This window comes from Aythya marila (assembly GCF_965140915.1).
Source record: "Aythya marila genome assembly, chromosome: 1".
In the NCBI taxonomy this organism is placed as follows: domain Eukaryota; kingdom Metazoa; phylum Chordata; class Aves; order Anseriformes; family Anatidae; genus Aythya; species Aythya marila.
This window is the reverse complement of record NC_139042.1, coordinates 142,095,251-142,118,930: the sequence shown is the minus strand read 5'-3', so window position 1 is coordinate 142,118,930 and position 23,680 is coordinate 142,095,251. Positions and strand designations below refer to the sequence as shown.

General features: G+C 53.1%; 2 protein-coding genes across 3 annotated transcripts; both read right to left on the bottom strand.

The window, feature by feature from the left end:
• Positions 1–2,888: 2,888 nt before the first annotated feature.
• Positions 2,889–4,430, bottom strand: TMEM121B (transmembrane protein 121B; the record flags this gene model as incomplete). Its single annotated transcript, XM_082751833.1, has 1 exon — positions 2,889–4,430. The coding sequence occupies one exon, from the start codon at positions 4,428–4,430 to the stop codon at positions 2,889–2,891; it is 1,542 nt and encodes a 513-aa protein (XP_082607959.1).
• A 6,082-nt stretch (positions 4,431–10,512) lies between these two features.
• HDHD5 (haloacid dehalogenase like hydrolase domain containing 5) lies at positions 10,513–19,267 on the bottom strand. Of its 2 annotated transcripts, none has more exons than XM_082763351.1 (8): positions 19,097–19,267; positions 18,783–18,986; positions 18,588–18,700; positions 17,035–17,164; positions 16,543–16,576; positions 15,982–16,156; positions 15,479–15,667; positions 10,513–14,910 (listed from the first exon to the last, which is right to left on the bottom strand). In XM_082763351.1, exons 1-8 carry the CDS (start codon positions 19,181–19,183, stop codon positions 14,565–14,567), a joined length of 1,278 nt encoding a protein of 425 aa, XP_082619477.1. In that variant the 5' UTR covers positions 19,184–19,267; the 3' UTR covers positions 10,513–14,564. The 2 variants fall into 2 exon arrangements, with proteins under 2 accessions (XP_082619477.1, XP_082619478.1); XM_082763352.1 differs by having other exon boundaries at positions 17,071–17,164; positions 19,097–19,264.
• Between the last annotated feature and the right edge of the window lie 4,413 nt (positions 19,268–23,680).

Sequence of the window (23,680 nt, the reverse complement as noted above, 5' to 3'; positions counted from 1 at the left end):
AAATACAAGTTTTGATTAATGCCAGGGGATGCCAAATGTGCACTGGCCACAGGCTTCATCTTTCATTTCATTTTTTCCTTCTGGGAGTAGCCGTCTCTTTTGCCAGGCTAGCAAACAGCAACAAAATGCTGAAGAGCTGAGCTCTGCTACAGGCCTAATAACAGGACTCCAAGGGCCATGTGTCTTTGTGTGGCACAACCTTAGCGAAGTGTTACTGACCTGGAGCAGTAGTTAAGGTTGGGCAGAACCTACAGCAGGTGTGCAAGGTGCGTTGGGTGAGGTATTGCTTGCACTTGGATGGTACCGCTCTGCGTTTCTTCTACAGATGGATCTGTTTTGTGGCAGAAGGGTGTGAATGGAAGTGAGAGCTCAACTACCAAAGGGAAGGGAATTCAGAAGGTGGAGCAGGCTTATAAACAGGACATTGCAGAGCTTTAAATGTTTCCCTGGAGTAAGTAATTGAAGTAGCAGCAGCACTACCCTTTTAATTGCGGGGGGGGCTTCGGTACAGCAAGCTGCTACAAGAGCTTTATGCTTTCCAAACAACACATTTACTAATGAGCTAGAAACCATGGGGCTATAGAGAACTACGTCTACAGAGGAATTTGGCACAACAGAAGCATCATTTTGTAGTGTCATCTGTCCCAGGCAAATTTTGTATCTGGGGACAAATTTGAACTCTAATTTCAATGTAGTCAAAGGTCTGAAGATGCCATGGCTATGTAAGTTTCTGATACACCATTTTCTCAATAATGTTTTAAATTAAAAAAAAAAAAAAAGGCACTCGCTGTTGAAACAGGAGCTTGTGTGCTATAAAGGGGCACGAAGTAGGACTCATTAGTAATTCTGCTGGGATTCTTCTGGTGTCTCAGCTACACTTATGCTTCGGTGTATGAGGGATGTTGCACTCACTTCTGGTGCTATCACAAACCACACCATCGGAGCAGCAAAACATAGCTGGGGGTGAATAGCTTTTTTTGTTTCACCTTATTTTGGGCATGTATTTTTATCATTATCATTCAGCTGTTTGACTGAAGCAGGGAGTGCTCCTAGGTGCAGGCATCAGCTCGTTCTCTCTTGACTAGGACTGTGGCTCTGAGGTTTTGGTACCTGCCTAACACCGAGAAAGGAAAGTGTGAGGAAACTCGTATCTGTACAGACATAACAGACCTGTGACTACACCCCCCTCGGCCAGGAAATTAGCATCCCCTAGACACGGCTCACATCACATAGGAAAAATTTACAGTACTCAGTTTTACAATCACAGTCACTCACAGCACCAAGGTTGTCCGGACAAAAAGAAGTTACAGAAGAGATGGCCACTGGCCAAAATTCACACAACTGCCCACCCAAGGGCTCAGGTTAAAAATAAAGCACTGGTGGGAAAGTGAAGCCCAGTCTCTGCCGGCTCTCCGTGTGGCAGGGGGAGAGCAGTGAGCCGCCCCTCCTGGGTGCAGCTCTGAGCAGGGCAGCGCCGTCGCCCCATCTTGTCCAGCCCCCAGGGCTGGGGGAAGAGCCCCGTGGCAGCCACGGTTGTGCCCGTGGGAGCTGGGAGTTGGGAAGGCTGTAAACAGGTGGTGGTGGTGGTGGTCCTGCTCCAGGGAAGGGGGTGGGATGGGGGCTCTCTCCTGCTGAAGCCGGAGCACAGAGCTCTGAGCAGGGCCTGCTGTGGGCCCTGCGCAGGAGCTGGTGGTGCTCGTGGTCCCCTTGCCACCAGGACAGCTTGAAAAAAAAGGCTCTGGACAGGAAACTGTGCTGTATTTCGATGCAAGCAGCCTTGCCCGGATAACAAAATAAAAGCCTGTGAGGGGCAAAGTCCTTCCTCCAAGCGTGGCCTCTGGGCTCCTGCTTCCACGCAGGACTTCAGGAGCCAGGCGGAAGAGCAGGCCTTCACCCACACCATACATCCATGGAGCTTAAAACCAAAGATAACTGTGTTTCTACGAGAGGTTGCCTACGATTAACTGTCCTCCCTCCCCATGGCCATGCACACGGAGGACAGGATGCTGGTGCGGGGGCTTTCGCCAAGGCTCGTGAGCCCCTCAGAGACTCCCGTAGCGCTTTGCTCTCCGTGCTGCGAGGTGCATCGAGCACAGGGCTACCCCCAGCAGCACCTGGCCCCTGGTTTCAGAGCAGGGCAGCCTGTAGGCTCAGCGTGCACTCAGATGTGGGAAGAGGGGGCAGAGAAAATCTTCCCAGCCTTCCCGGCCTACGTGGAATGAAGCCCTACGCTCTGCATAAAAGAAAACTGACACTGATCCCGTAAACATGCATATTCACAGAGAAATGAGAGCCCCAGCAAGTGGGTGCTGCTGTCTGAAATAAGCAGTAGGCTGCAGTAAAACCCTGTTCTCACCAGAAAGAAATGTCTCGGGGGTAGTGAAATGGGGTGTGAGCCCCTGGACCTGGTCCGTAGCATGAGAAGTCAACGTAAGACGTGACAGGTTGGAGCACAGAGGTAGACTTTTCGGCTAGGAGGAAGGGGCTCCTAGGCTTGAAACGAGCAGGTTGCTTCCAGAGGCTCCCCGGCTGCTGCTCCCCGACCCCCTCGGGCTCCGCAGGGAAGCAGAGGTGGCGGCGTTGGGAGACCTGCTGCAAACAGGGCATGCTTCTCTCACCCTGCACGCACCCCGAAGATGCGAGGCTGTCGTTCAGGCCCCGCTTGCATCCCATCACCGCAGTCAGCAGGAGTTCCCAGACGAGGGGGAAAATATCCACCGGTCCCTGCCGCTGAGGGGAGGAAAGGGAAACCGGACCCTGATGGTCACGCAGTGCTGCGGTGTCTTGGCAGGGGAAAGGGTGGGCTCCTCCGAGCGTCGCGGAGGGGCAGGAGGCCTGGAAGAAGCCTGGCGGTGCGGGGCGGTAGCGTTGTTGGCAGCGGTGGGGTCTCAGCCCTGGGCGGTGACCGCCAAGGCGTTGACGTACCCGTGGGGACCCACGTCGGCGTCCGACAGCCCGTGGGCCAGCGGGGCGGCGGCGGCGGGGGGCATGGCGGGGGCCCCGTACTTGGCGGGCGTTGGGGCGGCGGCGGGGCGCAGGAGGCAGCAGGTCTCCAGCGCCTCGAGGCCGCGGCAGGCGAGGAAGAAGAGGTTCTTGAGCATGAAGAGGGAGAGCGGCTGCTGGTAGCGCAGGAGCAGGAGGCAGCGCAGGGCCAGCAGCGGGGCGTCCAGCAGCCCGGCGGGCAGCAGCAGGTGCAGGGCCAGGCGGGCGGCTCCGGGCGGCCGGGCGGCGCTGAGCTCGTAGAGCCACAGCACCGGCGAGGCCAGGCAGAGGAAATAGACGGCGATGAGGAGGTAGCGCAGCGGGGCGGGCAGCGGCGCCGGGCGGCCGGGCTGCAGCACCAGCTCGAGCAGCGAGAAGCTGTCGAGGAGGTCGAGGCAGGTGGCGAGGAAGGCGGCGGCGGCGCGGTGCTGCGGCGGCGGCTGCGGGGGCAGCAGCAGCTGCCCGGAGCCCTCGGTGCCGATGGCCCGCAGCAGGCAGTAGAGCAGCGGGGCGGAGAGCGCCAGGGTGATGCGGAAGCCGGTGGTGCCCAGCGGCAGGCGCAGCTCGATCAGCTCCAGGATGGAGGTGCCCAGGATCAGCGCCGCCTTGGGCGTGAAGGCGATGGAGTAGATGAGCCAGGCCAGGTGCGCGTAGGCGAAGTCGCCGCCGCGGGGGGGGCCCCCGGCCCCGCGCCCCCCGGCCCCGCGGCCGCCGGGGGGGCCGTGCAGCAGCAGCGGGTGCGGCGGCGGCGGCCCGGGGGGGGGCGGCGGCGGGGGCCGCTCCCGGCGGCGGGCCCGGCTGTTGCGGCAGAAGAAGATGCCCCAGCCGGCCGCCAGCACCAGGTCGGTGGCGATCCAGCTGCACCAGTACAGGTCGGTGACGGCGATCAGGTAGAGGTCCAGCAGCGCGCCCTGCCCCAGCAGCAGCACCAGGGACAGCGCCTGGAAGCCCCAGCGCCGCCCGCCCCCTGCCCCGCCGGGCCCCAGCAGCGCCCCCGCCGCCGCCCCGCCGCCCCCCGCCCCGCCGCCCGCCGCCGCCGCCCCGTACAGCTCCGCCGCCGTCATGCCCGGGCTGCCGCTGCTGCTGCTGCCGCTGCCGCTGCTGCCGCCGCTGCTGCTGCTGCTGCTGGGGAGCGGCGAGGCGGCGGCGGGCGGCGGGGCGGCGGGCGGCGGCACCAGGGGCTTGCTGATGCTGATGCTGTCCTCCTCCTCCTCTTCCTCCTCCTCCTCCTCCTCCTCGCCGGGGCTGCTGCGGGGGCTGCGGGGGCGGCGGGCCCGCGCCGAGCCCGAGCTCGACCCCGAGCCCCGCCGGCTGCCGCCGCTGCTGGAGCCCCCCGGGAAGAGGGGCTGCCGGTCGGCGGCGTGCGGCGGCGGCGGCGGCGGCGGCGGCGGCTGGAAGGAGCCCGAGGAGGAGGAGACCGAGCGCTGGTTGGAGGCAGCGCGGTGCATGGTCCGAGCCGGCCCCCGAGCCGGCGCGCCGGGACCGACGGCCGAGCCCGCGGCCCCCGGCCCGCCCCCGGCCCGCCCCCGGCACCGGCCCCGGCCCCGGCCCCGGCGGCGGCGGCACGGAGAGCCCGGGAGGCGGCGGGGGGGGCCGGGGGCGGCGCCGAGCCGCAACCGCAGCGGCAGCGGCAGCGGCAGCCGGAGCGGGCGTCTCCGCTGGCGGCGGGGGTGGGCTGGGGATGGGGCTGGGGGGGGCGAGGGGAGAGCGGCTGTGCGCAGGGGGGGCGGCAGGGGAGGGGAGGAGTGCGAAGAGGAGGGGGGAGGCTCCCCCTCCCCGCCTGGTCTCGGGGTGCCTGCCCCAAGACCCCCGCGGAGCCGCCCGGGAGGGCCGCACGCCACAGCCCCCCGAAAATTGGAGGCGCTGGGTGCTCGCTTTCAGTCTGCCGTGAGTAATTGAGCTTCAAAGTAAGTGGCTTTTACCGCACGGATTTCCTGACTTCAAGCCAAGCCGAGTACTGAGGGCTCTGCCCAGCTTGCCTTGATGGGGCAGTTGCCTTAAATTGATGTGAATAGCCCTCAAGTTCCTACTTTATTGAAAGCACCTCTCGGGGCCTTGACTGAACCGCTAGCAGTGTCCTCGAAACCAGCTAGGTTGGTGGGGCTGCCACAGCACCAGCACTGATGGCTCAGCACACCACATCCCACCGTGGCCTGGTGCTCAGCACCACCAGCCCCCCACTCCTCCCCATGCCATCACCTGTCAGCCCTGCGAAGCTTCCTGAATAAGCTGTACCCACAAATGTTGTATTAACTAGGATTTCTGACAAAGAGCTGAAGTGGCTTGACTTTTGCAGGTGAATGCTAATCAACACATGGGGCTGAGCAAGACCCCAGTGCTCAGTACTGGGAAAGGGCAGCCAGGACAGAAGTGACAGACATCTAAAATGCTCTGGTGCAGGCTCCCTGGGGAGATCTGCCCCAGCAAATACCAGTGGGTGCTCTTGACAACAAATTGAAACCAGTCTGAGCTTCTGTGAGTATTGACACTGGAAAATAATAATATTAATAATTGAGAAAGGGACGGAGAGAATTTGGGGTAGAATGACAGGAAAATTTCTTTAGACAGATAATCAAGAGAAAAAGCAGGGGAAGAAGAAGAAGAATCACGGCAGAAGTCTTACTGTCAATGGAGACCAGAACAAAGGGGCACGGATAAATTTGTTTTCTAAAAGCATGGTCAAGACAGCAAGAAAGAAAACCAGCTAAGATAACTGGAGGCCATGTAGGCTTTAGTCTAGTTGCATGGGCAGCACAGTACAGAGGTGGTACAACCTCTAAACTGAGCCAGCAACACCCAGGTGTTCCCGTGGTCTCCCCCAGTGTTTGCTGTCCTGCTTTAAAGTCCATGCTGCCGCACCTCTGCGGCCCTTACCTGCATGGCTGGGTCACCTGTTTTCACCTGTTTTCTGCTGTGCTCACACTGTGTTCTCAGTGCTCAGGTACACTTGCCAGGATTCATCATTGCAGCTGTGCTACTTGTGTCCAGTGCGTTCCTCTAATTCACCTTATCACGGTGCATAGTGTGAGATGAGACCGAGTGTGCATGCATGCACTCGGGTGCTATTTACAAGCCCTTTCTCTCAAATTCCACATTTCTACCAGCAAATAGAAAGTACTCATGCTAAGAAGGTCAGTAACTGTAGCATATCGTGTGAGATAGGAGTGTTCAAAGTAGCAGTCCAGCCTGGAGTGAGTGAGTAGGGCACTATGTGTGTAGGACAGTGCCGGGATGGAGGACGTGAGGCATCATCCCAGCGCAGCACAGGCACGACACCCGTGCTGCTGCTCGCAGAGGGCCCAGGTGCAGCAGGAGGCACCCCTGGCCTTGTAACTGTCACAAGTGTCACTGGCATTCACAGTGAGTCCGGAGAGGGCTGTCACCATTCGTTTTCCAGCAGGCGATGACCGCGTGGCCCTCTGAGCCTGAGGGCTGTCAGAGCAGGCCCCAGACAGCCCTGGGCATCACTGCACGTATCTAGGCCAGGCAGCCGGTGGCCCCAGCAGGAAAACTGCTCACTTTTAAGTGGCAGAAATAATGCAGTGCTGCTTTCAGCTGAGCAGATTAGTCTGAGGGCTTTCGACGTGCAAGAAGGCGGCGAGCAGAGAGCTGCCTCTCCTTCCCTTGCCAGATACGCTCCCACCATGTTTGTGCTCTGGCCCTTCAAGGTGTGTGACTTTGGAGCTGAAAGCATCACGTCTGGGCTCCAACCCCAGGCACTGAGTGTTTCACCTGCAAGGCTTGCTTTCTTTGAGAGACTCGCCTGCCAAAGAAGAAAATTACATCCAAATGATTTCTCTGATTGCGATTTTTGTATAAGTGCACAAACACCTTGCTTAGGGCTCCATGGCTATCCTGTGGGATACAGAGCATGAATCCGGAGACCACGGGCAAAGGGAAGGTTTTGCTGACCGTGCTGCTGTTCCTGGCTGAGGTAGGGACAAGTGCTGCACCTCTGTGAGCGGTGCCTCGAGATCCTCCACTGTGGCCATGGCTCACAGTTTCATTTGGCTCGGCCTCAGTGAGACCGTGAGGGCTTGGCAGTGTCACCGTCTGTGCCTCGTCGTTTTGGTTTACACACTAGGTTCAGTGGCAGCGTAAGGCTGTGTGATCAAAGGCAGAGGGTGAAATCACACTCTGACGTACTGAATCCCGGGCCTTATCTAAGGTGGGTACATTCACCCAGTCCTTCTCAGGGTAAGCCAACATTAGAGTCACCGGCATGATTAATGTGACGGGGACTGGTCAGTCCTGAAGATTAGTGTATCAGTCTTGCTTCTAATACATCTACTATTCCACCACAAAAAAGATTTTCAAACTCTACGACAGGACATGGAATGAAAATCAAGTTTTCATCTGGGCAGGGAGTGGGGCCGTGGGGTGCTAAGTGGGCCCACCTGGCTGAGCACCTGCCTGGTGGAGGGGTCTGGACCACGTCCTCCCTGGGAGCTTGGCTCTGACAGGCCTGGGACTGTGTGAGCAGGGCAAGGGGAGGCTTTAGGAACAGATCTCTGGGGACTGAGGGATTCCTGCTGGATTTGAAAGGCCCCGGCATCGAAGGTAGGCAGGTGGGAAGGGGGACCTGCAATGAGCAGGGATGGGGGGTGCTGGCAAGGAGGGTGGGAGCTCAAGGGCTTCCTTGGGCTGAGTATGGCTTTGGCAGGGCAAACAAAACCCAAACAAACAGAATTAAAAACAACAATAACAAAAAAAGGAGCTTATTTGTGTGGAAAGAAGCAGAAATTGTGCCTGTACCTTAAAATGGGAGTAAAGGGAGAAATGTCTTCTACTTGAGAAAGCACTGAAGAGCTTTTTGTAGCACACTGTAGGTTGAGATATGACAAGCTGATGCTTCCCGTGTGATCCAGTTATTTAATGCAATGTGCAGCCCTTGGAAGTGTTAGCGCTTAACCATTACTGTTAAAACATTAAAAAGCTACACTATAAATAGCTTCTACTCTTCAGCAGCTCCAAAGCTATGTATCTGGCTTCTTTATACATTTATGTAAATACACAGAGTGTGTGTGTGTATGTATACATTTAAAGGCAAGCAGCAGACAACAGTTTTGTAAAATAGCTGTAGTAAATATCTAATATGCTGCTGGTTCTAGTTTATACTACTAGCAGAAATGAGTAGTGTGCCCTCAAAAATACCCCTGCTGGGGGAAAGACAAAAACTTCTTGAGGGCAGAACTCAAGAGTAAACAAAATAATGACTCAATTGCTTGGTAAGAGAGGAAAAAAAAAAAAAAAAGAAAAAAAAAAAAAAGGTGGGGGGGACAAATATATGCCTGAAAGAAAGACTAGAAGCTAAAACCCTAATTATACCCTGCAGTAAGCTGTCAGAAACTGGCAGCAGTGGGAGGGAGGGAGAGAGGCAAAGCTGATTTCAGTGAGTTTGAGCATAATCTGCTGTAACCGTGGTTAAAATGCCTTTTGTGTGGGAAAGGAAGGTTCTGGGATTCTCCAACACAGGCTTTGTACTCCACTTACTTAATCTATTCAGATGTTCAGGGTTGAAGTTACAGTAAGTGTAGGGCAGTTTCACCTGGCCAGCACCAAAATTCAAAGACTCCTCAGCTTCTTCACCTCCAGATGCTGAGACTTAGTAAACTGCTGATCCAGAACTATGATTTGAGGAATACAGATACTCTTCAAAAAGTGATAAAGGTATAACCATCTGTTACTGGTAATTACATTTCAGTTCAGAGAGCTTTTGATACCAGCATAAAATGTGGAGCCTTTTTTTTTTTTTTTTTTCATGCTTATTGTAGCAGGTTAGGGTCTTAGGGTGTGAAGAGAATTTGGGCATCCTTCTCAATATTTTCTGCTTATTTAGTCTTAGCATACAGTGTGTATTGGAACTGACCTTGAGGAGAAAGTGAAAGATCTTTGTAGCTGAACTGGTTTATTACAGTGAATCACTGAAAAAGCCATTACTTGATGGAGGCAGCTTGGTTCTGAGAGGGTTTGTAGCTGTCTTGCTGGTGTGGGGTTTTAAAGCGTTGCAGACCGGGTCCATAAACGTCTTTACGTTGTTTGTGTGGCTGCATAATTTGTCCATGTGGACTTGTGTTTTTATAAACAAAGTTAGATTCAGTGGACAAAGGGTGTGGGCATGCCCCTGAAAGGCCAAGGTTTGTGAGGAGGTAATTGCTTAGCCTGTGTTCACAGCCCACCAAAATCTACAGACTGAACATTTCTCAGGGTTTACTCTGGTGTTCCCCACAGCATCCACCTGGGAGGCAACTCCAACTTGAACAGTGCACTCAGTCCTTCCTGTTTGAGTTGTTCCTTCTTCAGTGTTTCCTAACACCAATGTTTAACTGTGCTCTTTATGTTGGTTAAGGGTGTCTGTGGGACCCTAGCTGGCAGCTAAGCCATCTCCTTCAAGAAGGGACACCTTTGCTCTGATCTGCCCCTTTGTTTTAACAATAATGCAACGATTCATAGCATGCATTTTGAGAGGTTTGGATTTCCTAACCTTGGTCTGCCCTGTGTTTGGTGAGTGCTTCAACTACTAGAGTAGTGGATAAAATGAGGGGCCTAGTCCATGTTTTTTATTATTATTTATTTATTTGAAGTCCAAGCCATAGGTTGTTTCTCCTGGATGTGGACTAAAACTCTATTCCTTCCCTGCTCAGAATGGGAATCCTTGTCCTGTCCCTCCACAACTGTTTTTACTGCAAGGAACCAATTGTTCCTTTCAACATCAAGTTCTCAGGGCTGTGAGTCATGCATGTTTTGTGGTCTAACATGCCTCCTGTGAGCAGTGAGCTTTGTAGGTAGAAAACCTTCTGGTGGAAAATCTCACAAATGAACTGTTGCACTTTTGTAGTTTCTAGGCCATTAAAGCTGATGGTTTTCACCTACTAGGATCTTTTGTTTTCCATCTGCTGAAGTCAGTGGAACCTTTAGGCTCTGATGTGACTTTCTCTCAGTTAGTATCTGTCTCATCTTCGCTCACTTTCTTCAAAAGGTACCAGAGCACAGCTCCTGTCAAACAGAGGGGGTTCTTAGGTGGTGACAAATGGTTTAACACAGTGCCAAGGAAGCTTTTAATGGCAAGGATGGCTTTAATATGCCATCTTGCTTTTTCATCATCTGCAGTAGCAGACAAAGTTGGTGGTATCTAACTTGTTGCTTCCCCACCAAGTAGAAGTTATCATTACAAACAACTGGTTAGGTCAGGTCACAACTAAGTGCCTACTCTGAAAGCTCCTCGTGCAGGTGGCATACCAAAATTAAGTGCAGAGAGTCAATCAGGCCATCACACAATGTGACGGGTCCTTTTCCCCCTCCCCCCTACAGAGTGGGAATGGTCAGACTCACGCTCATCTCATCTGAGTATGGCAGACATACAGCTTACAGGGAATTACAGCTCGGTCCATCAAAAGCATTGCTGGAGGGTTATCTTTCAGGGTGCTTCCCTCCAGACAATCTGATATTGCCTTGATGAACAGAACGAAAGACGATTTGGTGCTGATATCTTCTAGGGCAAAGGCATGAAAGAAGCCAGGACAACACTCACGAAATGCACACACCCCATGCTAGAATTTATTTTAAAGAAAACCTCTTTTATTAATTTTATATGTGCTAGTTAAAAGGAGCAGCTCTGGAATTGGGTTAAACTTAACTTGAAAGGTAAAACAATCACAGCTTGTGATTTCTCTGTACCATGCATAATCACCCTGCTACAGTGCACATGACATAATCTGAAACATTATCCATTCATGGGGAGTAGGGGGAGGGAAGGGCAGAAAGACACACCAGGATTAAGATTAGAAGGAAGGGGACAGTAGTGTTGTATGATTCCCTGAATGCCAGGCTAACAGTTGCATGTGCCTTGTCGAATAAAGGAATTGTTGTCTTTGGCCACCACCTTATTACATGATGTAAAAGCTCTCTGCTTCAGATCCAAGATGACGTCTGTCCCTCCTTCAGTTCCTCCCTGCTATTCTCAGTTGTCTCATCTCACCACGTATCCCCTTTAAGCTTGACTAAAACCAATCCATCTGTGGAAGATGGAGTTGTTAGCATCAGGACTTCACCAAGTTCACTGCATAGGGTAGTGCACCATATAAATTAAATATTAAGGAATCAGAACAAGTGAAGTCCCCTCTCTTGCTTGGTCCAAAAATCTGCACAGAAGTATGCTTACTCCAAACCATAGAAATGCAGCATCTGAAACGCCACATCTGTGCAATACATGAGCAAAACGAAAGGATGTGTTCCAGCCAAACTCAAAGCTAATTCCAGGAAACTGCATTTCCAAGGAAAAAGGATTTCACTGAATTCTAGCACTAGCATGTCCTGCAGATGAACTGCAGATAAGCTTGGAGCCTGCGCACTACCCCAACACTGATGGAACAGAGCTCCAGCAAGCACTTTCCTCAACAGAAGTAACCACGTCGTTATCAGGCAGCAGCAGGAGAACCCAGATTTCCTACTCCATCCACTGCGCCCATGCAATTCCTGGGAAATGACTTTGACAAAGTGCAGTTTCAAGGGGCTGAGCAGGGGAAGAAGGGCAAGGTCTCTTGCTCAGGCCAAGGGTAGCCTATCTGATTAGTGCAAAGACCAACAAGCAGAGCCTTTAGACGCAGCCTTGCTTGATAAGAATTGGAGAAAGGCTAAAAGATTTTTCTAGATTTCTTCTCCTCCCCTCCGCCCAGTTTCAACTTGCAAGTGAAGTATCGCTTGAATTCCCTATCAGTGAATTTCCTCCTACACGTTTTAAAGACTCCCAGAGCACTGCTTCAACACTAACATAGTTTAAAAAAAAATAATCTGGAGCTAATTCAAAGCAGATTCACATCAGTCAGTTCTCCATCGCCACTGTGCTAAAGATGGAGGTGCCTTCTCACTCCCTGTGCAAATGCAAACTTGTTCCCTTGTTGGACAGGGTCCTACCTCCTTCCTCCTGATACCTACCCCACTTCTGGCTAGTTGCCACGCATGTCGAAAGGAAACTACAAACTGCCTGTGATACCTCAAAATCCCTCTGCATGTTCCTTCCGCAAAGCTACCACTGGCAGCAGCTGCCACCAGCGTACCAGAGTCCATTTGGGACAGCGATTTCGGTAGCACTACACCCCTTGGAGAACATTGCTTCAGCAGCACCTGGTCTTAATGAGTAACAAGAAAGAGCTCTAGCAAAGGCACACAGATGGACAGACATCAGCATTTCTGCAGAGAAGTACCTACCAATTGGAGGGCATCACCAGGAGCTATCACCAGCCATCAGCTCTCTGAGGTCTACCTAATTATGGCCTAGAAGACGGTTCCTGACTAATCCTATTAAAGTTATCACCCAAATTTGCAAATATTGCAAGGAAGAGGAGCATTCTTCTTCCTGCACTGGATATCATCTGTGAAAAGTGCAGCTGAGGGACGCAACAGTTAGTTTATGAATAAATGGGACTTGGGTCTTCAGTATTACACAATGGGTCCACAGCACATTTGTGACTCTGGAGACGCTCTGAAATCTAAAAGATGTCCCTAAGTTATATGCCAAGTCCTTCCCTGTATTTACACTTCTGGGAACTGTAGACAAGCCTTTGTTTTGTACAAGATGATGAAATTTTTTTTTCCTCTCCAGTGAAAGGCAAAGGATTCAGATCTAAATTTGTGTTTCACACATTACAGCTGCTCTTAGAAGCAGCCAAGCAATTCTTGTCCTGATAAGACAAAGGAGAAGAATCTCAGCTAGTGAAGAGGCTCTTTCCTGTTATGATTTCACAAGAGGTAAATTCACCCCAAGAGGGATTTTTCTGCTCCTATTCAGAAAATAAAGCCTGGAGAAATAAACCACGTAAAAGGGCCTCTTTGCCTGGGTTGCTGAGTGCACCCAGTCGCCTTCAGACACAGAGCCTGCCATAACATAAGAGAAGAGCCTGCTCTGCAGCGTGCCCTTCCTAGGAAGACACATCAGTATCAAGAGGATGGAAAGCTGCTGAAGCAGATGGATACGGGGATTTTAAGATCCACACAGCTCTTCTGCACAGAACATTTTGCTTGTGCTGTGTGCTTGGAGCTGCCTGGTTAAGCAGGAAGGAGGGAAGTGAGGGCAGAGCAGGCCTATTTCTGATCTGTGTGTGGTGTGAGCTGGATATAACTAGGAACACTGACTCATTTGTGCTGGCTCCAAAGGCTTCCTACTGCATATGCAAACTGACATGTTTCTAAAATCATGGTGCTCCTCTGGCATGAAGACGCTCCTTGCTAATCCCATTTTTCACATGGAATTTCCCACGCAATACTTGCTTAACTTCTTTGCATCGTCTAAAGAAGCACAGGGCTTGATCTTCCTCTGGATAGCCTGAGCTTGGAAAACAGAGGCAGTAGAAGGTGCATGCCATTAGGGATATGGAAATGTTCCTGAGCAGGGAAGCCCCAGTTGCTGATTCTTGTTAGGGGGACTCTACCTGCATGCTACAGGAAGAGGAGGGAAGAGGGATCAGACCACATGGGGTATTCCAGAGTTGCAAACCACACGAGGGAAGAAAGGAAAAAAGAAAGTGAAGGACAGATACATTTGTACTATCAGAGATGAAGAATGGGGATTTGGAGTTCAGGTACTGCCCTGGCTTGATGATCTCTAATCTCGGTCCTTGCATCCAGAGAAGGAACAAGGCTGGGCTGTGACTTGTGCGGGCTGGCCCTTGCTCTCAGGGGCCCCTCTTTGGAAGCTGTGTCAGCTGGAGCAGGGGGACGTGCCCTGCACCAGCAGGGGTCAGGGTGGGCCCCACAACACCCTCTTTCTTCAACACCGAGTACTGGGCAAAGACACCTCTGGAAACTCAGTCTCTGCAGTGGTTTCCTCTGCTCTTGAGAACAGGCTAATGGCTCCCTGAGCAGGAGGCAACAAAGCAGAAGTGTTCACAGAATGCCAAAGAGGGGGTGGGAATAATATGACTTCCCACATGGCCCTGCAGCAAGCTGCTCTGGCTGCTGCTACTTCAATGGGCCCAGCCCCTCCGTAGCTGCTGGAGGACTGCAAAATGGGACCTTGTTTCAGACCGACAGGGACGCAGCGGCAAATCCCCAAGCAAGACGAATTTGTTGAAGTCCATAGGCACTTAATTCTTTACAGGGAGAATGCTGAGACTTAAAGCCTTCCCTTGGCAGAGTGCCACCACAACACAGCTCCTGGCTGGACAAATGGCACATGGTATGAATGGCACATCGACCAATGGTGGCTCCCTGCACGGGGAAGAGCTTCATCCCCAAACAGACTGCAAGGACGAGGGTGGGCTTGCCTGAGCCTCACAGACAAAGGGGGGAAAAGAAAGAACTCTGGTGGCTGAACAGCACTGGGATTGCTGGGACAAGAGTCCTCCTTGTATCCTGTTTCCATTATGGCTCAATTTGTGATTACAGCAATTTAAGTTCACAGTTAAAAGCCTGCTGGCAAGATTGCAGAAGAGTATCAATAAAAGTGAGGGGCTTTTAGTGCTGAAATGGAGAGTTCTCTTTCACGTTGGCTAGGTTAAAAGATCACCCCAGGCCTCTCCCCATTCCTCCCCTCTCCACTATATCTAATTCCTGACAGTAGACCTTTAGGCACACCTGTCTCAACCCTAGCTCCAGTTCTCCTTCTGGAAAGCAAGCTGCACGGCTTCGTTCACATCCTGCACAACGTACGATGCCTCCACCAGGCTGGGGTCAAAGCTGAAATCCCGATGGCCGTGGAACACAGTCTCTGTGTTGTGCTTCTCTGGCTTACTGGGAGCTTCTGCGCTGTGGCGGTAGACCCCAGTGCAGACCAGAATTGACTTGCAGCTCTCCACCGCAAGGTGGTCCTCGCTTTGGGGACCGGCTGCCTGTGGGCTCCTCTTCACCCCAGCCTGGACGTGGTTCCGCTGAGCTGACTTGAGGTAGTTGTTGTAGAGGTTTGCCCCATAGACGTCAGACATAGGGTTGTCCCTGGATAAGGTCACAGCACGAAACAGAAATGAGAAACCAACCCACACATCAATTTCTGGCTCTGGCAGTCTGGGAGGAAGGCAGCACTGAGGGAGGAAGGGGTACGAGGTGTTTGCTAACATCAAGAGGGCCACCCACACTGGGCAGGCAGTCCACTTACTGGTGTGTCCCGTTCAGCTGTGGTGAAGGCCACATGCTTCGCAAATGTCTTCTTTCAAAGAGAAAAGGTCATGTCCAAAGCAATTTTAGCCACTACTGTCATGTATTCCCTACAATCCCAAGTGTTTGGCCTTACTGGGCTAATGGTACTACATTTGGGTCTTTTACCTTTTTCTTTAAACCAGCCATGCTACGTGCACACTGCACTCTCAGTAACAGCTTTGTTAGGTTGGCAGTGCCCTTCAAATTACAAGCGTAGGGTACAAAAAGATAACACCCCCTTTCTAAGCTGTGAGGCTGCAGTTACCGCGGGGATTTCAGTATTTGTTTTAGATATCTCCATAAAATAAAACCACTTAAATCAGTTTGCAACCCCCTAAGCAAACCAGAAAGTAACTCAGTCTCTTACCCAATTGCATAGAGGCGTCGGATGGGAGAGTTCCAGCCCTGCTTTTTGGCTTGCTCGTGTATCAGGTATTCGGCATAGCGGTAGGTGACTGTGCTGGGTTTGCCAATCAGGGCCTCGTACTTCAGCTCCCGGCCTGTCACCTTCTTGTAGATGTTCTCCAAGCAGAGAAGGAAAGTGCCGTGGCCGAACCTGCTCCAGAAAGGTCATCAGTGTCCCCAGTCACCCCACTCACAAGGCAAACACTCCTCAGGGAGGAGGACGATCCCTCTGCTGTAACCAGGGTACTGCACAGTTTGGACGTGGCATCTGCCCACAGACTCCTACACAGGCAGCGATCTGTTTTTTTTGCTTCTTTAAAGTTAGTTTCTCATGCAATTTTTTGTGTTTCTGCTGCTAATTATGTCACACAGGCAGACTAGCACTAAAAAACACACTGTGTCAAAAAAGGCTATCTGCAGGAGAGCTGTATGAAGCACCCTAAAATTTATAAACATGCTTTTTACCTGGGCATCTTGGCTTCAGCCATCCACAGGAGATCCATGTTGCAGGCAAGGACAGGCAGGTGGGGGTATGGTATTTCTTCCAGCTCTGCCCCGGGGTTCCCATTGCTCAGGAGTACATCAATAATAAGTTGCAGGCTTGTCTCCCACCTCACTGGCTCACCAAACAGAATCACCCCTGGAAGATGTCAAGAGATGCTTGGAAACTCAAGTGTCCATGTACACGACCTACTACCAAAAGCTTCTCACTACAACCCCTCTGCTGGGCTGCCCCGGCTCATACAGCTACCATTAAAACACGGCCCCAGTGAGCGTGGCACCGTACCACATTCACCACTGCTTCCAGATGCTGGAGCACGGCACGCATAAAAGCTGGCTTTGCTCTTACCAGCTCGTGCTTCACGTTGCACGAGGGCAGCCTGGCTGCCACCTGGCTGTACCCTCTGAATAAGCTGCCCGCAGATATCCACGAGCTGCCAGCACGTCGTTAGCTCCCACCCCAGCTGGCTTGCCTTACTGTTATTTCTGCTTGCTGTTCGTATGTAAACACAGGCCACTGCTTACCTTCTATAGTGGGGAAGCCAGTGGTTGGAGGAGGCTGCCAAAAAAAAAAATAAATAAAAGAGCAGGTTAGTAATGCAAAAGCTAATGCAGTCTCCAAAACAAAACTAAAAATGCTTCCTCTGAAACTGCCAAGGCAGTCCCATAAAGGGTCAGGACAAGGCCACCTTGAATCCCAAGAAAGATTTCCCCCACACTCCCATCCCAGACTGGATTTTGCAGATCTTGTGTTCCTGTCTCTCAGACCCGGAGGTGTCAACCAAGCCATTTTACCAGTCACTGCATGGAACAGCAGTGAAACACGGGCATGGCGTTAGTAAGCAGTGGGAAAACAGACTGCCCTTCCAGCAGGAGACAACACAGGGAGCAGCAGAGAGATGCTGGCTGCACAGCACCAACCCCAGGCTCTCTCTGAAGGTCACAAGCAGCCAAAGTCTGCTCTGCAACTTTGCAGCCTCTCCACCCCATGCTGTATCCTGTAAGCAACCACCACACCAGACCACTTGTTCCACCGACGTGTCGAGAGATTACCAACTCCTTCGGCCTCCGGCTCTGATCCACCATGTCTAATAGGGGATACGCCTTCCTCAGTGCCTCGATGGTGACCACATGCTTGAACCCCAGGCTATTTCAGTTCATCAAGGAATCACGAGGACTGCTTTTTGTTCATTTGCTTTTTTTAAGTTACTAGCAAAGGCATCTATAGGATTAAGAAATGCTAGTTCTAGTAGCAGAGCAATTACATAAAGCCGGTAATGCGTAACTTCAGAACTCTCAATCAAACTGTAGGTTATGTTTCAACCTAAAGGTGGCCTTAAGGTTTACCAAAAAAAAAAAAAAAGGCATAAACTGGAGCGATTTACTTTGTAATCGGGAACACCTGCCAAGTAGGAAGAGCACAGAGGTGGCTCCAAGACAGCATGGATGTGCTTCAGGAGACCTTTAAGGCCAGCACTCTAGTGTTGGGGCACTGCAGGTCAGGCCTCGTGGCTAGAAGCAGAATTGGTGAAGCTCTGGCCAGCTTAGCTGGTGAAAAGACAACGGTGTGTGCTGGTAAAAAGACACAAGGCAAGGCTAAGTTGCATTCGCTTGTGGAACACTTTGCCATTAGCTCATCCTGCTTGTCCCGGGGAAACACGGCAAAGCCACAGTTTCATACAAAATGCAAAGATTAAGCACAAGGAGTCAAAGCACACATGCATGCAGAAGGTGAGGGTCTGTTCTGCGTGTTCCCTGTTCCAGTTCATTTTGTTCTCTGTGGGACCCATTAAGCTAACTCAAAGAAGCCTTTAAAGCCCTCATTTAGAGAGAGAACTATGATCCAAATCTGTCCCTTCAGAGAAGCTGAGCAGGAGCAGGTTAGGATGAGGTTCTCCTTTCAGAGCTAACCCTGGCATTGAAGGCGACATGCCTTCAAAGGAACGGGGCTGTGCAAACGAGGGGAAGCTGCACAAAGCACTTCAGTGATGAAGCTGATGGGCTGTAATGGTGGGCACACGGTCCGAGATGCTGTAGATGTTGCAGGCAGTTCTTACCTCCTTGCAGATATGAGCTACGTCAGACCCTTACCTTGGGAGGGCCGTATGCGTGTGGGATTGTCTTTTAAACCATGTCTCTGCTGTACCACGATGCTCTGGCTCTAATGATGTTTGAGACGCTTCAATTGCTATTAGATTGCTGGGGAAAACCTCCGCTGTGGAAGTGCTGGGAGTGACCTACAATGCATTTTGCCATGAAAAAAAGTGGCAGGAGCATAACTTTATCTCAAAAGTGAGTCCCCCTGATGACATCTTGCTAGTGAGAACACAGCTCAGAGGAGGGGTAATCAGCATGAGAGGCGAAACGCTGACCAAGGAAAGCCAAGAAGGGCTGAGATGGAGACCGGCAGTAAGTGCCTACAGCTGAGCCTCTCCACATGGGTGCCCCCACATAACACAGCAGAGGTCTTTCTGTGTCCTTGTGCCTCTACGAGCTGACCGGGCAGGCGTTATGCGTAGGGGCAGAGCAGGAATGGCAGCAAGAAGCGGGGTGAGCACAGCAAAGGATACTTGTGGGCGTTCTCCTCCACGGGCCCCTGCCCGGCCACCAGCATGCACCTGCGGTGGAACTGGCTGAAGAGCCGCAGCGGGCTGTGGGACAGGATCACCTGCTCCGGAGACACCTGCGGGGACAGCAGAGGCGAGCCCAGGCTGCCGGGGGGGCGCCGGCAGGGCCGGGCGGGGGCTCCCCGGGGCTCCCCTCACCTGCAGCCCCAGCGCCTGGGCCAGCTCCCGGGCCTTGGCGTCCCGCAGGCAGTTGCCGGCGTTGGTGAGGAAGACGACGGGCACCCGCAGCCGCCCGCCGGCGCCCGCCAGCCTGCGGAAAGCCTCCCTCGCGGCGGGCAGCACCTGGCTGCCCCGCACCAGCACGCCGTCGATGTCGAAGAGGAAGCCGAAGGCCGGCGGCGGCTGCAAGGCGAGCGGGGGAGCCCGCGGTCAGCGCCCGGCCGCCATTTCCCCAGCCCCAGCGGCCGCCCCCCGAGCCCAACGCGGGCCCCGCCGCCGCCGCCGCTCCTCACCCGGCCCCCGGCGCTGCACCCCCGGCCGGGCGGCCCCGCAGCGCGCAGCGCCCCGTGCCCGGCCCGCAGGCAGCCCCGCAGCGCCATGCCGACCCCTGCCTCCTGCCTGCTGTCCCCGGCTCGGCTCGGCTCGGCTCGGCTCGGGGCAGGGCACGCCGGGGCTCGTAGTTCCCGGACTACAGCTCCCGGCGGGCGCGGGGCCGGTGGGGCGGTGCTGAGGGCGGTGGCTTGGCACGCCTGGGAGAGCCGCTGCCCTGCCGCCGCTCGGTTTTTTCCACAGAAGCTCACGACTTCTGGGCTCCTGCCTGCAGATTGTACAATCTCCTGAAGCCCCGAGCCTGTTCCTGGCTCTGCTGGTGTGTCCCAGTGGCTCCCTCTTTCTTCCAGCAATGTTTGGTTGCTTTCTGGATAGGCTTAAGATCTCCCGACTCTTACAACTTCAAGCATCAATTACACAAAGTCCGGAATTATTTGTTTCCATCACCATGAACGTGGCTGTTAATTAGCTTTGGACCCACCTTCACACCCTTTCTGCAGCACTGTTAAAGCACTGGCCCCGCAGGGTTACGCATTTTTACAGCTGGTTACACCTCCTCAAGCGCCTTTCCTTTGACTGAATTACCTGAATTATTTCACAGCGTTTCCACAACCTGCCCAGCACCCCTACGCTTCCCTACAAGCGCTTGCAGCTCCTCCTCGCCCTGGCAAAGCTTATGCCGGCCCTAGAGGCATGACGGAAAGCTCCATGCTCGCAGCAGGCCCTGCAGCACGGGGTTAAAGCCGCTTGCTGAGCACAGCTCCGTGGGGACGCCCCCATCGCCCGCTGAGGCCGGCAGGGGTCCCCGCTGCTCCACGGGCCCGCGGCTGGCACAGGGCTCTCAGCACGGGGGGAGCAGGGGGCCTGCTGGAGGGAGGGCTTGTTCCGCCCTAAAGGGAAAAAAAAGGGGGTTTGAGGAGGATAGCGGGGAACAGCAGTGAGCTTTTGGAGATCCGGTGCATGGGAGAGTTGGTTTCCCACACCCTGGCTGGGGGTGAGCTGCTGCCTCTGCTGCTGTTTGGTTTGCGGGCTCTCTTTTCTTCCTGTGAACCAGCAGAAAATGTTGCTGGGGCTGGGGTCAGCGGGGAGATTTGGCACCCACCTGGCCTCCGAGCTCCCCGCGTGGGGTGACTTGTGTGGCGGAGGCCAGGCGGGTGAGGAGGTGCCCCCAGAGAGCGCGTGTGTGCCCCAGCTCCCGGGGGGCTGGCAGAGATGCCGTATTTATTTTTGCAAGGAAGGCCGCCCAACAGGCCCAAGTGTTTATTTTTAAACCGCCGCGGAGGGAGTTTGCCAGCGGTCGGGCACAGGCTGAGCCTGGCACGCGCAGCAGGGGCTGAGGGCGGCCAAGCACCGCACCCCGCAGCGCCTGCATGGGCTGCCGAGCCCAGCACTGCCAGCACCAGCAGGCAGCCTTTGCCCTGCTCGTCCCCGTGCTGAACACCCAGCCATGTAATTTTCCTTCAAGAAAGGAAAATTTCATCAGCAACGCTACTAGGTTTTGCATGTTACATGTGGGCCTTTTGATTTCTTCTACGGGTGCATCTGGAAAGATCTGTGTCCCCTAACAGCCCCAGTGCCCCAGGGACTGGCTGTCTGCCCTTCTCACACCAGTCCACGGGGGACTTTCTTCTTCCTCTCTCTACCCCGACCTCAGAGTTTCCCCCACCCCCTTTCAGAGCTGGCTTTAAAGACAAGCAAAACAGCCAGTTGCCCGCAGCCTTCTCCTGTGGGTTCCTGTGTAAACTTTGCAGCTCTGTTTTCCCTGGACTCTTAGCCCTGTCATCACCCCCACTCTCCCACCCACCCCCTTCTTGACCTTCTAACATCCCCCTCGAAAGCAGCCCTACCTTCAGTCTCTTTTCTTACTGCAGAGGCTCTGGTGGCCTGAGCCAACCCTCCCCCCAGTTTATCTCTTTTCTTTCCCTGCTGCAGCCTGCTGCTGGAATGATGGACAACCTAAAGGTTGAGAAAATACAGTAAAATGCCTTTCTTATCCTGTAATGACCAAGGGGGAGGACACGGCCTGATAAAAATGACAAGCCAGAAGAATTGCGAGCCAGACCCTTCACCTGCCTCTTCCTCAGCAGACAGAAAATGCTTGATCCACTTGCCGTGATTGCAACTGCTGCAAGCCCGTAAAGAAAGGAATTAAGTACTTAGCCGATTAAAGCTACAAGTTTCTGGCCAAGGAAACGTCCTTCTGCTACCTGTGAGAAGACTAATTCAGAGACCTGCAGGAGAAGAACCTAAAGCAGGCTGAGCAGCAGGAGCTTCTCCAGCCTGGTGTTTTTTGGCCAGATAGAGGGCTTTGCACCTGGCCTCTGCCTGGTCCCACTGCAGTGACGGAGGCTCACATGATGTATAGCCCCAGCGGCTCGCTTAGGTATACCTCTATTTTCAACCAACTATTTTACTTCTCTGTTTTTGTTGGCGTGATTTTTGACGGCAACCCCTAGTGCTGGATCAGCCGTTTCCTGCCAGCGAATGAGCAGGAGGTAAACATTTCATTTACTGGAGTGCCCCAAAGGTGGTCTGAGCTGCCGTGGAACAAAACAGCGACGGATTTGTGACAGGGTGTGCTGCTAACAAAGCTCCGTCCACCTCCCCTTTGCACAAATCAAACCTGAAGAGGCCACAGGGAGTGACTGATGGGGGAGGGAGCAGGCATAAGGCTTGGTATGTTCCTCTGACCACTTGAAGTAAGCAGTACGGGAAGTTATGGGGATTTTCTGCTCTCCTTCCTTGCTCCTGAGCCCAGATGGACACAGAAGGGGGGCTCTGTCTGACCCTTTAGCTCTTGCTCTGTTCAGTGCAGCCTCCCACCACCCTCTTCCCTCCTCCAGACCTGTTCATCCCAATGCCTCCCTCGTCTCAGTGTTTATCAGGTTCTCTGGCTGGCCCTTTCTTCCCATGCCCACCACTAGGACTTGGGCAACAGAGCCCCAGGCTGTACTACGTAGTTAGCAGGCATTTGTCAGCTTTGAAAAGAGTGGGATAGTCGCACAGTATTTACTCTTCTCCTTGTTTTCATCTGTTAAAATCATGCTAAGAGCAAGTAAAGTGACCTGCAGTAATTCCTTTTAGCTGCTCATGCTGTGGCTACCACAAATATGGTACAAAGCCATAACAGGACGAGGTGGCACAGGCAGATCACATCCATCTGGTGATCTCTATGAAACTGTGGCCCAGAGCTGAGTGCAGCTACCTTGTGGAGTGGGGAAGGGTCTGTGTCACGTCTCTGCCAGGTGGCTGAGGCTTAGCTCCACAGTGTGTTAGCCCTGTGGGTCAAATTGCCCTTTGCACCACGCCACAGGCTCCCTCGTAATCATACTGCACTGGGTGATGTGAAACATTCCCCCCTCCACTGCACATTCCAGAATAAAAACTTAATATGAAGTACTGGTATTCCCAGCACTTTTTGCCACTAGAAAAAAAAAAAAAATAATAATAATAATAATAATGGAACCCAATAATGGAAACAGGCTTAAAGATTAAAATAAATCCTATGTTCTGAAGGAAATGGGGAAGGGAACATTATATATGATGTATTTGCACAATAAATGTGATCAGGGAACTAAGGAACTGAAGTACTGAGAGTAAGGAAATGGACTGGCAGCAATTGTAAGCTTCCTTACAATGTTACTGCAAATTGTAAAAACTGAGTCTCAGCCAAGTCCCACAGCCAAGTTTGCCCTAAGCTTTGAGGTTATCTGAATGGATTCATCTTTCTTAACTGCAGCAGTCCAGCCTAAGTCCCTCCTTTTTTGCACACCTAGAGTTGAAGAGGTGAGGATGCAGTCTGGGTTTTGCTGTTATCACCTTCCTCTGAAATATGTCACAACCCTAAGAAGAGTTGATCCCTAGCCGTAAAACAGGCCAGCCTTTCCTCTTGTCTGACTCTCTATGGCCCTAAAAGTGGTTACAGCACATCTTCCAAAAGGACTCCAGGGAAGCCTTATGCCCTGTTCAAGAAGAGAAGTGAGGAAGGCTATACCAGTGGAGTCAGAGACCTTCATTCACTTTAGGTTCACATTTAAACATAATTGATCAGGATGGGAAAGTTTCTTCCATCTTGCTAACCCTCATACACCTTCAGCAGAATCGGGGTCACAAATCTGAGCGTAGGCCTGTAGGGTCAGGTTCCACCTTTCTAAGGGCTTCATCCAAAGGGACCTGGACAGGCTTGAGAGGTGTGCCTATGTGAGCTTCATGAAGTTCAACCAGGCCAAGTGCAAGGTCCTGCATCCAGGGCAACTCCAAGCACAAGTACAGGCTGGGCAGAGAATGGACTGAGAGCAGCCCTGAGGAGAAGGACCTGAGGGTGCTGGTGGAAGAAAAGCTCACTGTGAGCTGTCAATGTGCCCTTGCAGCCCAGAAAGCCGACCGTACCCTGGGCGGCATCAAAGCAGCGAGGCCAGCAGGGCAGGGAGGGGATTCTGCCCCTCTGCTCGGCCCCACCTGGAGCCCTGCGTCCAGCCCTGGGGCCCCCAGCACCAGGACAGGGACCTGTGGGAGTGGGCCCAGAGGAGGCCACGAGGCTGATCAGA

Bases quoted from the DNA above. Each gene is read 5' to 3' on its own strand.
- HDHD5 (XM_082763351.1), bottom strand. From the start codon at position 19,183: ATGGCGCTGCGGGGCTGCCTGCGGGCCGGGCACGGGGCGCTGCGCGCT. The intron at 18,987-19,096 runs GTGAGGAGCGGC...CTCGCCTTGCAG, and splicing joins GGTGCAGCGCCGGGGGCCGG to CCGCCGCCGGCCTTCGGCTT. The intron at 17,165-18,587 runs GTATCCTTTGCT...GAACTGAAATAG, and splicing joins GTGGAGGAGAACGCCCACAA to CCTGGGGTTCAAGCATGTGG.